Raw genomic sequence first — 14,810 nt, forward strand, 5'->3', positions numbered from 1 at the left:
GTCCTTCTTGGGTAGGGAGCAGATCTCTGAGTTACTCTTGATTTATTCCAGTGTAAGTGGGCTGGGAATGAGAGTGCTCTTCACCAGACACATCATTGAGTGTTTATTTCCCTAAAGCATTTCAGATAAACCCAGCCTGCCTTTTTTTTCTTTTTCTTTTTCCATTGCGCTCTTGTACTGTAGAGTAGGTGCTGTTTTGCTGCAGCTGTAGGAAAATAACAGCATTCAAATTCCTAGCACAGGTTGATGGATGTCCAGCAGTGAACATACAGGACTGAAAAAAATCCTGATGGGAAAAGCTAGACACCCATGGACAGTTCTTGCTCCAAACTGAACCCCTGGAGGAAAGGTTTTCAAAGCTAGTTAGGCTGCTAATATGCAGGTAAGTAGTCAATAAGATTTTAAACAAAGTATAATCAGGTGAAGTGCCTAAATCGTGTTGGAGATTAGACACTTATCTTGCTGAGGCGTTTTGAAATCGTACTGCTGAATTAGCTGCATCTTTTGGTGCCTAAGAACTGGAGAAAAATCTGGTCTTGTGTGTTAAGTTTTAGTGAACAGTTAGCAGTCTGCCCCACTGCGGACGCAGCTCCCTCTTCTCAGGACTGACCGCCGGGAACGCCCCGAGGCCGGTGTACAAAGCTGCCCTGGTCTCGTCCGAGCCCCTCGCTCTCCACGGTGAGCAGACGGGACGAGGGCTGGGTCGGGAATGGTACCGCTAAGTTCAGTCATATCTCAGGAAATAACGTACTTCTCGGCCTCATCGCAAAAGCTCCGTCCCCGCCTGTGTCCCCAGGTACATCCCCACTGCCCTGCAAGCACAGCCCTGGGCAGGCTCCGAAGGCCAGACTCGCGCATCATCCAGGCCGTGTCCCTAAACAGAGCGCAGGGCCTTTGAGCCTGGCTTACTGCGGGGTTGCAGCTAGCGGTGTGGATGGGAAAAACACAAGTCGCACCATCAGCCTGCCTGTGTCTCCTCCTTCCCCACCCCGGCGTGTGGACGGAGCCTGCCTTTACCCGAGGCCGCAGCTGCGCCCCTGATGTTTGCCCGAAACACGGGCTGCTTAGGAGGAGCTAGTCCCCTCCGCCAGCAGGTTCGTTTATTTAGAAGATACGAAGGATTTAGTAGCTGTGATCCGTGTTTGCATGGCATTCATAAAATACCGGAAAAAAATGAAAGCAACTTTAGTACACTGTGAAACATGAGTTAGATCCAGCAGAGACATGTCAGCCTTCCCCAGGTCCTCTTTCAAAAGAAATGATCTTCAGATTACTGAAATTCGTGTTCCAAGAGACAAGTAGGCTTTCTCCTAAAGGCTCTGTGGGATATGGCATTTGCCTTCATACTGCTTTTCTAATTCTTTTATTCATAGCTAATTTTGGAAGGAGAAAGGTGCTGAAGACTTTATACAAAAAGGCACAGCTCAGCTGCTGGGGCTCAGTCTGCACTGTTTTGTGAAGAAGAATGTGCTGCTCTGCACCAGATTAGCTCTGCATTTGTTAATTTGTTTGGACTCCTAAGAAAAGATGGGGAGAAGTCATCTCTTAGGGTCTTCACAGCCACTTAAAGCACAGTTGTGTGTCCTGGGTACCATCCTCGTATTAGAGTCAGAGCATAAGCTGAATGCAGATGTAATTTGTGTCCTTTAGGGTTTTTTTTACATTGCCAAAATAATGTAAAGTAACCGTAATGTAGCTGCGAATGAAGTCTAAAAGAGCAGATTTCACCTTACAGAGTAATTTAAAATTATGCAAAGTGTATACAGCCACGATAGTACCAGCATGTGTTCGTCCTGTTCCTGCATCGCCGCTCTCCAGCACAGGTTATTCGTCACAGGAGTGGTTTTTGGGTGCCTTTCCTTTTTCTGGGGCTGGCAGTTGGAGATGATTGTGCCGGTTCAGTCTCGCTGTCTGTAAGAAACCCACACAATGCAAGGCACTCAGAAAAAAAGGGTATTTTATCTGTGACTATATTGCTAGCACTTTCACTGAATTAGATCAAAGGACTGCATGAAATTCCCTCTCAGAAAGCTTCACCTCGGTCTCTCTTACTCACTGTATGCTAAATCAGTGACAGGAAAGGAGAGAGACTGGCTTGTTTGCTTTTCTAATTCAAAACCAGTGCTCTTTGCTATTTTCTCCTCAGAATGCAGCTTCAAAAGTTTTAGTTCGATTTTTCCAAGACATTTACATAGACAAGTACCTCCCAAGATACAGTACTGGAGTGAATGAATTATCATTTCTGCCATGGCTCATATTTTTCAGCTGTCTTGACTCTGTCAACTGTGTGACTGCAGTTAGAGCACGGCATCCTCCTCCGGGGAGAACAGACGAACCTGGCGAATTTCTGAGGGCACTTCAGTGTGTGTATAAAAAAGAGCTTTTAAAGATGCATGAAAAATGGAGTGCAAGGTCTTAGAAAATCAAAGCTCGTCTACCGCACCTTGTTTACCTGTTTTGAAAGCCATTTAGGTTTCTTGATGGACAGCCACAGATCTGTCTTCGCTTGCAGCCAGTGCTAAGTTATTCTCCCATGGTTTTGTCTGTTTTCCTGCCACACAGCCTGGAGGTATAATGATACGGGGCTGAATATTTTTATTGTGCTCTTTAAAGGTACAATAAAAGGCTGGCTTTTTGGTGAGCTCTGGAGATTGATAAGTAGGCTCTTACTTTCAGTTTTCTAGACTGAAATCATGTCATGTAATGAAAAGATCTTTAATGGGACTGGACAGGGGGAGGAGGAGCTGCTCCTTGAGGATTTTTTTCCCTTGCTTGTGATCTGGAACATCTGTATCCTCAGGATATTACACAGAGAGGATGGCGTGTTTACACCACTTTCGGATCTGTCCTGCACCCCAAACCTGAACCTAAGTATAAGGAATTCAGAAGTGCCGAATGTCCATATGTCACCTTTCATTTCCCATCAGCATTCATTCATTACTGTATGCGGCAAAGTTACCATCTGATGTGTGAACAGTGGCCAACGCTAAATGAAGCTGCTTTTTTCTCAGACTCACTCCTGGCTGGCAGATGACCACCCTGCAAAATCTTCCCTGCATGGGGCACTAGCCGAGCTGTTTTCGACAGTCTCAGCAGCAGGGCTTTGGGGTGGGACAGGGACACTCATCTGCGTTTGCACCCTCACAGTCAGTCGTTCCTGCTGCTTGGTGGTGGGGTGAGAGGAGCATGCCTATCTTGGAGCCCATACTGCATGTGTTTGTGAACTTGCCAGATTTTTCATTCAGTTTTGGAAACTAGCATGGAAATTTAACCCTGCATTAACGTTGCAAAAATTAGGACCCCTCCCCAAACTTGGAAGAAGAGTAATTAATATTCAGAGGACTGATGGTTCATCAGTTTGAGAAAGTGGACTTGCGTATTCGTTTGAGGAAACAATGTTATTTCATATATTACTCATGTAACACCCGAGTGTTCAAACCTGACGAAGGTGAGCAGGGTGGCCACATCCTGCAGCTCTGTTTCAGACCAGGACTGCAGAAGACAGTCTTTTGCCGGCAGAATCATCTCTGACTAGTCTGGCTGTGTGCAGATTAGAAAGAACGGAAGAAGACTGGTTTGTCAATCAAGGATAAGGACTCTGCTTGAATTAGCGTAATGTGTATTAGGCAGTAAGTGCATGGATCATTCTTTAAGTCATTTTTGGTGCCTTGTGCTTCTGAGCCAAATGATTTCTTGGACAAAGAGGAAATACATAGAAAGCTAAAGAGACTGTCGCTGTTTGAAGAACACTCAAGAATGATTTAGTGAGTTTGTCTATTCCCTGAGCTTCGTGTATCCCATCAGTCTTCTTGCTAGCAACAGAAAAGGCTTTGGAAGACAAAGTTAAGTATAGGACATGATTGATTAACTTTCTATAGACAGCAGAAACTGGAAAGGAGAAGGGATACTTGTGCATCTTAGGAGCAAAGCGTTCAGCTTTATCTTGTCTGACGGTCTAGACTGCCTTTCAGAATCAACTTTATATCCCTATTGAAGAGTATGTCATGTTAGTTCGTACTTCATTTTGAGTGATACCCCAAATTAATAAACTCTGTGGAAAAAATATTTCTCTGGATTCTCTCTTTTGGATATAGAAATGGTAATTACTATGTATCTGATTCCTGTGGATTTCCATTTTTGTTCTGTCCCTTAAAGAAGTGCGTTATGAAACTCCATGGACAACAGAACTGAGATTCCACTTCCACCTGCTAAAGGTACGTCAGATCCGTCATCATCCTGATGAGCCCTTTGGACATGTCATGACTGCAGACATGGTCACCTCAGCGTTCTTCCCTCCAAGAGAAGTGAAGTGGACAAATTGTTTAATCACAATCCTCCCAAACTGAGATCTTGGGCACAGTGGCATTTAAAAGCTGTGACCGCAATTCTCGTGTTCTTATTCTTTCTTTACGCTCCCTGGCTGGCTGCGTAAACATCTTTCAGCAAAGGATAGGTTGTCCCCACTGTACAAGAGCGAGATCACGCCACAGCCTTTAGAGGATCCCAGGAATGCGTGAGGACTTCATCGTGCAGTGGTCTGCTCTTCCCTGGATATCGGAGAATATTTACTCATTCAGGAGAAGGCAAGGCAGAAACACGAAACCAAGCTGGAGTAGTCTTAGCGTGTATGTTTCTGAGGTTAAAAAGGAAGCAAAGGAAAAATATTTTTAGAACTTTTCATTAATACTAATAGGGCAAAGTAGGCATGTATTTAAACTATTTGCGAATGACTTTTGTTTGCTTTAGTTATCACTTATTTAATGTAAATGTTAGAAATTCACTGGGGAGAATAAACCCAGCCTTTTACTTAAAAGGCAATATCTTCTCCACTTCAGCTAAAGCCTGTGAGAGCTGCCAGTATTCATTTGCAAGACCTGTGATACTTGAACTGCTGTCTGCAGGAGGACATAGAAAAGTCTCCAGGATTTGTCCCTAAACAGCTTTTAGCCTGTGTGTTTGTTCAGTGCTTCTGCAGAATGTGTCTGGTATCTCGTGTTCGGGTTTTGGAAATCAGTTAGTGCGCTGCGAACTAGCTGACCACCTCTCTCGGCTGCGTCACTCGTATTCAGCACTCGCTTGTACTGCGTCCAGCTGCCTTTGGAAAATGAAGCTGTGCCTACTTAATCTTCGTAATAGAATTGTCCTGGGATGTTTGCTGAAGTAATTCCCGTAAGAATTATTTATCAGCTGTAGTCCATTGTCTGCTAAAATACATGCTAACGGTTTTTGCTTTCTCCTGCCCTGCTCCGTTCTTTCTCGTTCGGAGCCTTGCTCAGGGTCCGACCCAGACGAGCTGCCTTCCTGCGGGGCGTTTGCTGACGGAGGCTGGTCTCCAGAAGCACAGGGCAGCAGCTTGCCTTTATTCAACACAGAATTTGTGCCGGTGCTTAAATCCCACTGGTATCCGTGGGCTATAAATACATACCTATAGCTAAACACATGTTTAAACACTTTCTGAGTAGAGATGGATTTAATTATAAGCTTTATTATAATACTTTGTTAATTGCTTCTCCTGTGGGTAGACACCCAGGACTTGCAAGCTTCTAGTTTTGTCCAGAAATATGCAGGACTTCTCTTTGAATATTTAGTAACCAATCCGACATAAATTCATGAAAACTATGAGTTTTAGTGGAACTGTACCAGGCTTTTAGAGGTTATTTGGTCTCCCCAGCACTCATATCTGTGGTGACTTTCCAGTTGCTGCTGCTTAAACTGAGTTCATATGTGCTACCATCAAGAGATAGGCTAAGGATAGGAGACCTTTAGTTAAGATTCATGTGTCATCACAACCTAAAATATTTTAAGAACAGATTAGACAAAGTTTCATATAACTTGAGGCCATATGTTCATCTGTGAAGGATCTGCAGTTTGTTTTATTCATCATCAGAGTGATTGAGCAACTTGGGTAATGCTTGGTTTTCCTGAAGAAATATTCCAGCTCCGCTAATGATCTTCTTAATGGCAGAAACAACTGCCATTTGGATTTGCATCAATCGTTTGCTGTTAATGGTAACATATATGTGAGAGGCAGCTGTGTTTTTGGTAGGATATGCATCCTGTATTTTCCTTGGAAAAAATAGGATTATCTCTTGGAAATGCCTGAAGAAGAATGCTGAGTTGGAGTCTCTTTTCCCCAAGTTATACTCCCAGCCCTCCAACTTCTTTGTTTCATTTTTTCCTTATTTTTCTCTTGCAGAAAGTACTTAATTAACAGGATGAACAACCATTAGGTGTTTACCCTCCTCAGCTTGCGCTTGAGCAACAGAATGTAAATAACTTTGCAGTCATTAACAAGGTCGAACCTAAAAAAGAAAGGTGCTGCAAAAGAGGATTTTCTTATTCTTCTCACTGTCAGCAGCACTGCAAACTTGAGGAGACTGGTATTTCACGTGTACAAGGAGATCTGTTCTCGTATGGCTAGCTGGCTCAGTAGCAGACATCAAATTAGGCTGCAGGTAGTTTCTCTCTCTGTCTTGGGCTAATTTAGAAATGTAGCTCTGAGTTTTTCCCACTGGAATTTCCTTTAAGAGCAATCGGACTTATACAGCAATAGCATTTCCTTTCTTCCTCGAAAGATCTTGTCTTGGTTACCAAACGGAGGCCAAACGGTTTGTCTGTTGTGCTGAAGGTATGTTGCGCTACTTGGCTCTGAGCGGGTACATCTGCAGGATTTGGGAGTACAGGAAAAAAATGGATTTTAAAAGTTCAGGTCTTGGCATGCCAGTTCATGATCCCGAACACCACGTTGGAGTAAGGAAGACCACCTTCGCTGGGATCCATGGGTTGTCGACACTGCCCTGTGTTGCAGCACGTTGGGGCTGTTGCTCATTGTGGGTTAAGATTTGTGGGTTAGATGTAAAGACTTGGCAGTGATCAATAAACCCAAGCCTGTGGTAGGACTAACAGTGTGTGAGTCTCATATCTTCATGGGAAGAAAGAAATTCTAGCCAGTTGATTCCGAAAATTCAGATAGGAACAGCTGTACTCCCCCCAACTCCGAATGCAGCATTGGCATTAACGTGAGTGGGGTTTGTCCGTCTGTGTCTGGATGGGGATAGGCCATCCCTGCTGGGACGCGGGGGCGAGGAGCGGTCGAGGCCTGCTGTTACCAGCCCGCATGGCCGCCCGTCGCACGCCGGCCCGGGGGGAGACGTGTCTTCAGGGACTTCTCCATTCAGCTTGGTGACTGCCAGGGAGAGGGTCCAGGGGCGTTCCCCTGCGAGACGTGATGGTCACATTCTTGGGACAGGAGTTTTTATTGAACGGAGAATGGCGATGACATTTTCCCCACATTTTTGATGGTAGAGTTGGATTCGCAAGAAATCTCCATTCGCTGTGGCATTGACTAAAATGTACTCATGCCACTACATCAGGCACTGCACAGTTACTCGACTGTCCCACAGAGAGTGAAATCTCACCCGGTTTGTGTGAGAATCTGCCTTTTCAAAGCAAAAATAACTTGAATTGTAAGAGGCAGCAGCGTATAATCATATCCCCCAACAGAGAAGCACTGCAGCAATTCAAATGCCGTGTTTTGGATAGCTGCGGTGGAATACAGTGCTGTCGGTGAGGTCTGCCCTACCAAAATGAGCGAAAGGAAAGGAAAGCAAAGTTAATTTTGTGGATCCTGTGCCAGATTTGGCTCTCAGCGGTAACCGCTTTGGGATCCGATGCAGCTGACTGATAGAAGAATTCAGTCCTGCTTATTAGCACAGGGCACTGCAGTTACAAATTAGTGCTCATTCATCTCTGAAGAGCGTTTACTATCACTAACCACAGCAAGAGTTCAGAAAAGGACTCCAACAAACTCTGCGCAGAAGAGGCTGTTTGCAACCATCATGCTAATCAGAGTAAACGCGCAGAGATACTGTGCTCAGCCCTGTGATGTCTATCAGGGAGCTATTTCAGTTGCTCCCCAAGGCATTCGCATCTCAGCCCATCTGTGTCTGATCCTAAATTACTTATGACTGTGAGAGATAAGGGATTTCCCCACAGATAAGGGGAGGGGAGTGGAATACAATTTTTGTGTTTGATATTTATATTAATGACACAGCATGCAGAAAGCATCTGAATCCTGGGAAGTATAATTTAGGTGACATTAGAATATCAGTAAAGATTAGATATTAAGAAAAGACATTCCATCCAGCAGCTGCTGCTTTCCCTTAAAAACTTTCTCCTTAGTAGAGGAACAGGTGACAATGAATATGATGAACACTGAGAATGAAATTCCCTAATAGCACAGTCAAGCCGCAAGCCAAATGTTATACAAGAGACCCTGGCAAGACAAAAAGAAGAAAGACAGAACATAAGAGACTTTGTATTGCAGTAGTTTCTACCCTCAAAGTGCTTCCCAACCGTGAGTGAAATTGCTGATCTCACTTGTTGGAAAGGTAAAGATACTCATCCTCATTTTCAGAAGCCAGGAGACCAAGCAGCTTGCCCACCAGTGACATAGTGGTGTTGTCCTCACAAGAAAATACACTGAGATGCATCTTAAATTAAATGAGTTGCATCTTCAGTGAGGGACAGGTTCTGCTCAAGAGACTGATTGATGGAGAAGGAGCTGGCTCTTTGGGTTTCCTCCCCCAGAAACACATCCGCAGCATTTTCAACAGGTAGGGATAATCCCAGAAAATGTTATGCCAGCACTACCACAGCCTTCATAGCATTGAATCTTTATTTCATATATTAGCTGAGTTGAGCGTAAATGCTGTTTTAGAAACATTTCTTTTCATTAGCGCAGCTGTCAGGACATTCTCCATCATGTCTGTGGGATGACGTCTTGTGTTGCCAGCTGTAGTGGAGACTGGAGACTCCTGTAACACAGGAGTCCTTGAAAAACATGTTTGATACCCTGACTGTTATATATTGGAGAAATACACAGTTTGCAAGTCATATGCTCATTTTTTCAAACAAATAGACAGAGAGTGTCTGCTACAGTACATCTGCCATTGATTCTGAACTGTCTACAAAACCGGAACAACATACAGTTTTTTAAATTATCAAGATCTCTCATTTTCACCATGCAGAGACTTCAACTGATACCAAATCCTGTCACATACAGTATGTTCATGTGAAATGAAAAAAGAGTGTGATATTCGCATGCACTGTTTCTAAGTATAGCAAATGAAAAAGCATGGGAAAAGGATTAAAAACATCTTTGTGACTCCAGCTACACGGAAATTGAACTTATACTCAGGGAAGGCAGGTTGGTGGTTTTGCCTTGGCATGTGTAGTATTGGAGAAGTCAACTTGCCTTTCCAGATCTCAGTTTTGTCTATTTGCAAAGCAGAAATAAGACCATTTCCTTAACTTTATAAAGCAGTTTGAATGTATGGATGAAAGAACAAAAATTCCATGTTATTATTACAGACTTTCAGGCTACCTAAAAGGGCTAAAGCTGAGTTTTTTCATGTTTTTATATTGTATGTGTATTTATTTAACAGTATGAACCCTAGGCTATCTTCAGTTGGGTAGAGTATTCAATGGTTAAGTCAATGAAAACTGGTAACAACACCTAGAAACAAAGATGAGCTTGGCATTCACAGCAGTAATCAGGGAAATAGCTAGTTTCCATATTCCAGAACATGATTCCAAATTATCACAAAGATACTGAAAAACAATTGTTTCTCTAACCAGTGCACTGAGTGATTTTTCATTCAAATTCGGAAAGCCAGTGTTTCTGCAGGCGGGGAGTTCTGCATTTCAGCCAGTTGTGATCCTTGCACGACTTGAGATCTCAGCGATAGTATTTACTAATTTTTAATCTATGATTGGTAAGTTACACTAATTTGGGTTAGTAAACCCTACATTGGTAAGTGCTTTGACTTAGCTTTAATAAAGAGACCATTTAATGGTTTGTGGCATTAAGGAGGGGTTTTTTTCCCCCGCGTGCTTAAATTTCCCTCAGACCATTTTTAATGAGGTTGGAATGGGCTTGATTGGAAAATTTAACAGCTTTTTTCAGTTTCCATGCCTCTTTGCCAAGCTGATCATGAAAGCTGCTCTTTCATGATGTGTGAATTTCTCTCCATTTGAAGAACGAACATCAGATGCAACACGGAAAGCGGATTTTAGAAATGAGCTATTAAGCAGAGAGGAGGCACTTTTAAGATGCTTGCAAGTTGCACAGCAACCAGAGGAACATATAGTCATTTGATTTCTCAAGTGACTCTGACTTTGACTCAAGGGGAAAACAGATTTATTCTCTCCTTAAAGCTTTCTATCATATGTGATAAAGAGAAAATATGTTTATACATTTCCCCCCTCAAAAAAGAAGTTGTACCTGATCTCAGAGAAACAGCAGTATCTATTACCATGTAAATTACTGCAGAACACATGCGGTCACAGCTGCCGTTTGAGATCTTAAATGAAAAAATGTAGCGTATTCCGTATCTGCTAGCTTTTAAATGTAACATTGACTCTTCTGAAATCATAGATTAAAAACCAACGAACCAAACAAGAATCAATGCTTGATGTTTTTTGCAGCTTCTATAGAATTGTTTCTTTCATCACCGTCCCCAGATTTGGCATTTTACAGTAACTTTTTCTGGTAGTTATGGGCAACAGGTCTTTGCTGTTTTCTGTAGATAGTCACCATATCAACTATTGCCCAGTTGCTGGTGCAAGCATGTGTAAGTCGATTCGAAATCAAATACACTTCTGATTTTCTTTTCTGGTATCCTCCAGAGCAGTTTGTCACTTGTATGCTAGAAGCAGCAGTCAAGTTTATTATAGTAATAGCACATAAATGTCCAGCTTCATAAATGCCTGCTATTTCTCGTGGAGATTTTATTTTCAATACTCATTTTGATCAGTCTATCTTTTCAAACTACCCAGTCCAAAAATGATCTAATTTTGATCCAGGCACCCTGTTACAGCATGTAAAATATATTCACAAAATCTAAAAATACATACAGAAATGAATGACTTTGTCAGACCTTGTCTGACTTCCGTCATGTGTTAATTTGCTTTCTGCAACATTGTTCACACCAAAAACCCATTTTCAGAAAGAATCAGGCAAAGATATAAAAGCTGCAGAAAAAGAGGAAGAGATCATCTTTGTTATTTGATTTTTTCCCTCTCTGAACACTCTTCCAGGAGTTCTTCCTAGGTTATGTCTTCAGGTACTGTGGAGGCTCTGGAGAAGTGTCTCCAAGTGCCGCTTGTCATCAGAATGGGGGCTTGAGATGCCACCACTACCTGACGCAGTAGGGATAAAACATTCAGGAGACCGCATCGACGAGTTCGGCTGTTGCCTTTGAGTGTCTGATACTGAGCAAAGCATTTTTCCCTTCCACATGACCTTGGTTTAGTCATTTTGAATACAGCAGTGATAGTGCTCTGCTTGTATAGAGCTCTCTGAGAACTGCGTGCAAAAAGTCCTTGTGCATGCAAAATAATATTGGGCAGTTTTGGCAATGGATGAATATTTAAAAGAGATAGGTGTGTGCAAAAGCTTTTTTTAAGAAATTGTCTGTGTCGCATCAAGTCTGATCTCCTGGTGACTAAAACCTATGGAAAGTTCTAGGTACAAATATGTGAGAGACATGATGAGAAGAGCCTTGCACCCATCTCGTAAATGTACATGTGAGGGCTGATTCATTGTTAACCCAGGCCATGTCTACGCTAAATATAATAGTATTGACATCAGAGCTGCTGCTAGGGTAGAAAAATTAGACCAGTTGGGATGACAAAACTTGGGTACTTTGGTATTCAAAAGCCAGTCCCTTTGCCCCCATGGCATGCTCCTTCCAAGGAGCTAGTTGAAATTATAGTAGTGGCAGAATGCTTTGCCTGATAAAATCTGGCTTCCCAGAGGGGGAAGAGGAGTGTGTTAGCAGTACATCCCTCCCAGCTAACCCTTTTAAATATAGACAAGCCCAAGTCTAATAAACAGTACAGTCATCTTCAGGTTACTCACCGCTTTGAGTCTGCTTCATAGCATTTCTTTGAGGTCTGTTCTCTACGAAGAATGCTCCTGGTACTATTGTGTCAATTAGGAGTGGGATTCTTTCTGATATAGCCGTATCTTGCCATAAATGTGGTTATATAGTTACAGGATTATTTTTGTTGATAACTGTCTGTGCTAGGACAGTTTTTCTGGTTTAGCTACAGCAATATAAGTATAATATGCATCCTTAGAACCACTGTTGAGGTTTTTTTCTTGAACTTGTAGAGCCCAGTGAAAAAACTGAATTCAGCAGATCAGAAGGATAACTTCATTAAGATGGATTAGAAATTAAATACAAAAAGAAAAGCAGTTATGTCTTGACCTTGCAGGCATTGCTAATTGGCTGTGGGAATAGGGTCCGTAAAGAGCATGTTTCTTCTGAAAATTTCTGGAGACTATGGGGCTTTCCAGGTATAATCAAGAACATAACGTCTTCTGGCATAAGCCAGAAAGATCCTGGCTTGAGCTTGAAAATCCAAGGGCTGTTAGGTACTAAAAATGTCTGAAGTAGTTGCAACCCCAGCATTTCTGGTATGGAGTCACCAAAACACAATAAATCACCGTCACGATGCTGGTTTTTTTAAAGAGTGAAAGTAAACTTTCAAGTGTCATTTTTGGTCCAGTGATCAAAGGTTTCTTTTTTGCCTCTGCTTAATCTCTGATTTTTTACAACCGTTCCCTTACTCGATAGCGAGGCATGTTTACAAATGTGCTGTCCTGCTTCCCAACAGATGCCACCTGGCTGAACTTCACATTGCCGTGTGCTGTCTCATGCCCAGGCCAGCCCACACACCCATATGCTGGCCTCCTCGCCCAAAATCATGTGCGCCGCCCCACGCACTGCTGGAGACGTTCCCTCGCTGTGCCTCTGACACACGCATACGCGCTGGCACACGCGCCGAGCTCTAACGCTGAATTTCTCTCCTGGCTGGTCTTCTAGTCACTTCTGAAAAATGCTGACAGAGGGCTAGTTGAGAGAGTCAGAACCCGAAACAGTCTGAAAAGAAATTTCCTGGGGAAGAATAGCATAGGAATAGAAGAGGCGCATCGGCATTTTAATTGTATTATCCTTGCACCAGGCTCCATGTGCAGCGAGTGACTGTTCTACAGAGCGTGCTTCAAATAGAAAAGACCTTGTAGAAGAAATCTTAAATCCTGCCTAGGAAAACAAAAAAGAGGGAGCGGGAAATCTTACTTTCTCTCGCTAAAATATGCCCTTCTGCTCCTTAGCCATCCTTAGTATGAGCGATTGTGTGGACTCGTCCACATCCAGCGACTAGGAGCACACCTGAAGCACCAGTCAGTAGTAACAGGGTGGAAAACTCTCTTCTTAGCCTACCAAATTCTCCCCCAGAAAAGCTGCCCCTGAAGAACAGCTTTGCAAGGCAGAATTGTTTTCTTCAGACTTCGGTTCACTGATGTCCTAAGACTCTGTCATGCAGCAAGTAGCATCTTACTCTGAAGTACTGGACTGAGAAACATGGTGTAGAGAAGAAGGAAATCTGGCAACTCTGCTGCATTTTCTCTGGGAGACGGGGAGAGGGGAAGCCATGATGCTGCGTCTCATCTACCCTTCCAGGCTGTCTTGGGGGGTTGTTTCTGTCCAAACACAGGCAGGGTGACTGTGCCTGGCCCTGTACTGGGCAGGAACAAATTTATCGGAGTAACATTGGAGGTTGTGACCTGCCAAAAATACCATTTGTTGTTTGTGCGCAACAGACTGTGCACCCTCGCCATGCAGAGGGAGGGTGGGTCTAGTCAAGCTAGGGGTTAAATATGAAGGGCCTCTTGTGCTGGTCACGTGCTGCTCTCTGCCCAGATTTTGTCCCATTTAGCGCTTTTGCTTGTGCTTGGTTTCTGTTGTCGGGTGGAAGGCTGATTGCAGGAAAGGTAAGGAGGGCTGGCTTGGGGCTGAGGACCCAGCAAGGCCTGAGGACAGGCGTGTTCTGCCTTGGACCTGCATCTGCAGCTTGCATCAGGTGCATGTTAGCTCCTGCTTCTTTGAAAGAGGATTTTCACCTATGAAAAGCAATAACTAGCCGAGAGGCTTCCCATCCAGCCCTGAGCGCACAGCTGCCAAGTCCGGTGGGCGGGAAGCGGGGACGTCAGCCACGCGACTCTGGGCCGCTAGAGTGATTGTCACAGGGCTGAGGTTGAGAAGAGCCCTTTAGAGCTAATCTTTCTCTTTTCTTCCTCCTCAGTTTGTTGCTCAGCCAAACTGCCAGCAGCTGCTAGCAACCCTTTGGTACGATGGCTTTCCAGGATGGAGGCGGAAACACTGGGTGGTAAAACTCTTGACCTGTGTCACCATCGGACTGCTGTTTCCTGTGCTGTCCGTGGCATACCTGATTGCACCGAAGAGCAGGCTGGGACTGTTCATTAAAAAGCCATTTATAAAGTTTATCTGCCACACCGGCTCTTACCTAACCTTCCTCTTCATGCTCCTGCTGGCATCGCAGCACATCGTCAGGACTGACCTTCACATGCAGGGGCCGCCTCCCACCATCGTGGAGTGGATGATCCTGCCCTGGGTCCTAGGTAGGTCGCAGACACCAGAAGGCCTGAGCCGCAGTTGCCTGACCCGCACCCGCGGTAGCTGTGCGGAGGCGCACGGCTACTCTCAGCGTCGTCAGCCCGTGAAGAGATTTGGCAGCCAATTCATGAAGCAGCTGGGCTCCTTCTGGAACAGCAGATCCTGCTGCCCTGGGGCTGCTCTGATGCGTGTTGCCATCTGACATGCCTTCAGACATGACCCTGAGTAAACTGCAGCAGGCGCAGCGCTCTGCCCGCTTGCTCCACGCTCTGAGGGAGGCACGGGGGTAGGAATTAGCGTCTGGGTTGTGCTGGTAACAAGTGG

At 44.1% G+C, this 14,810-nt stretch overlaps 1 protein-coding gene across 1 annotated transcript in view; it reads left to right on the plus strand.

Annotated features, from left to right (window-relative positions):
• The window catches only part of TRPC5 (transient receptor potential cation channel subfamily C member 5), a 96,933-nt gene that overhangs the window by 50,928 nt on the left and 31,195 nt on the right, over positions 1 to 14,810 (plus strand). Inside the window, exon 4 of the mRNA XM_064518123.1 lies at positions 14,155 to 14,491. Within this exon, the coding sequence (XP_064374193.1) occupies positions 14,155 to 14,491 (337 nt within the window). The remainder of the gene's footprint in view (positions 1 to 14,154; positions 14,492 to 14,810) is intronic.

This window comes from Dromaius novaehollandiae, chromosome 11, assembly GCF_036370855.1.
Source record: "Dromaius novaehollandiae isolate bDroNov1 chromosome 11, bDroNov1.hap1, whole genome shotgun sequence".
Taxonomy (NCBI): domain Eukaryota; kingdom Metazoa; phylum Chordata; class Aves; order Casuariiformes; family Dromaiidae; genus Dromaius; species Dromaius novaehollandiae.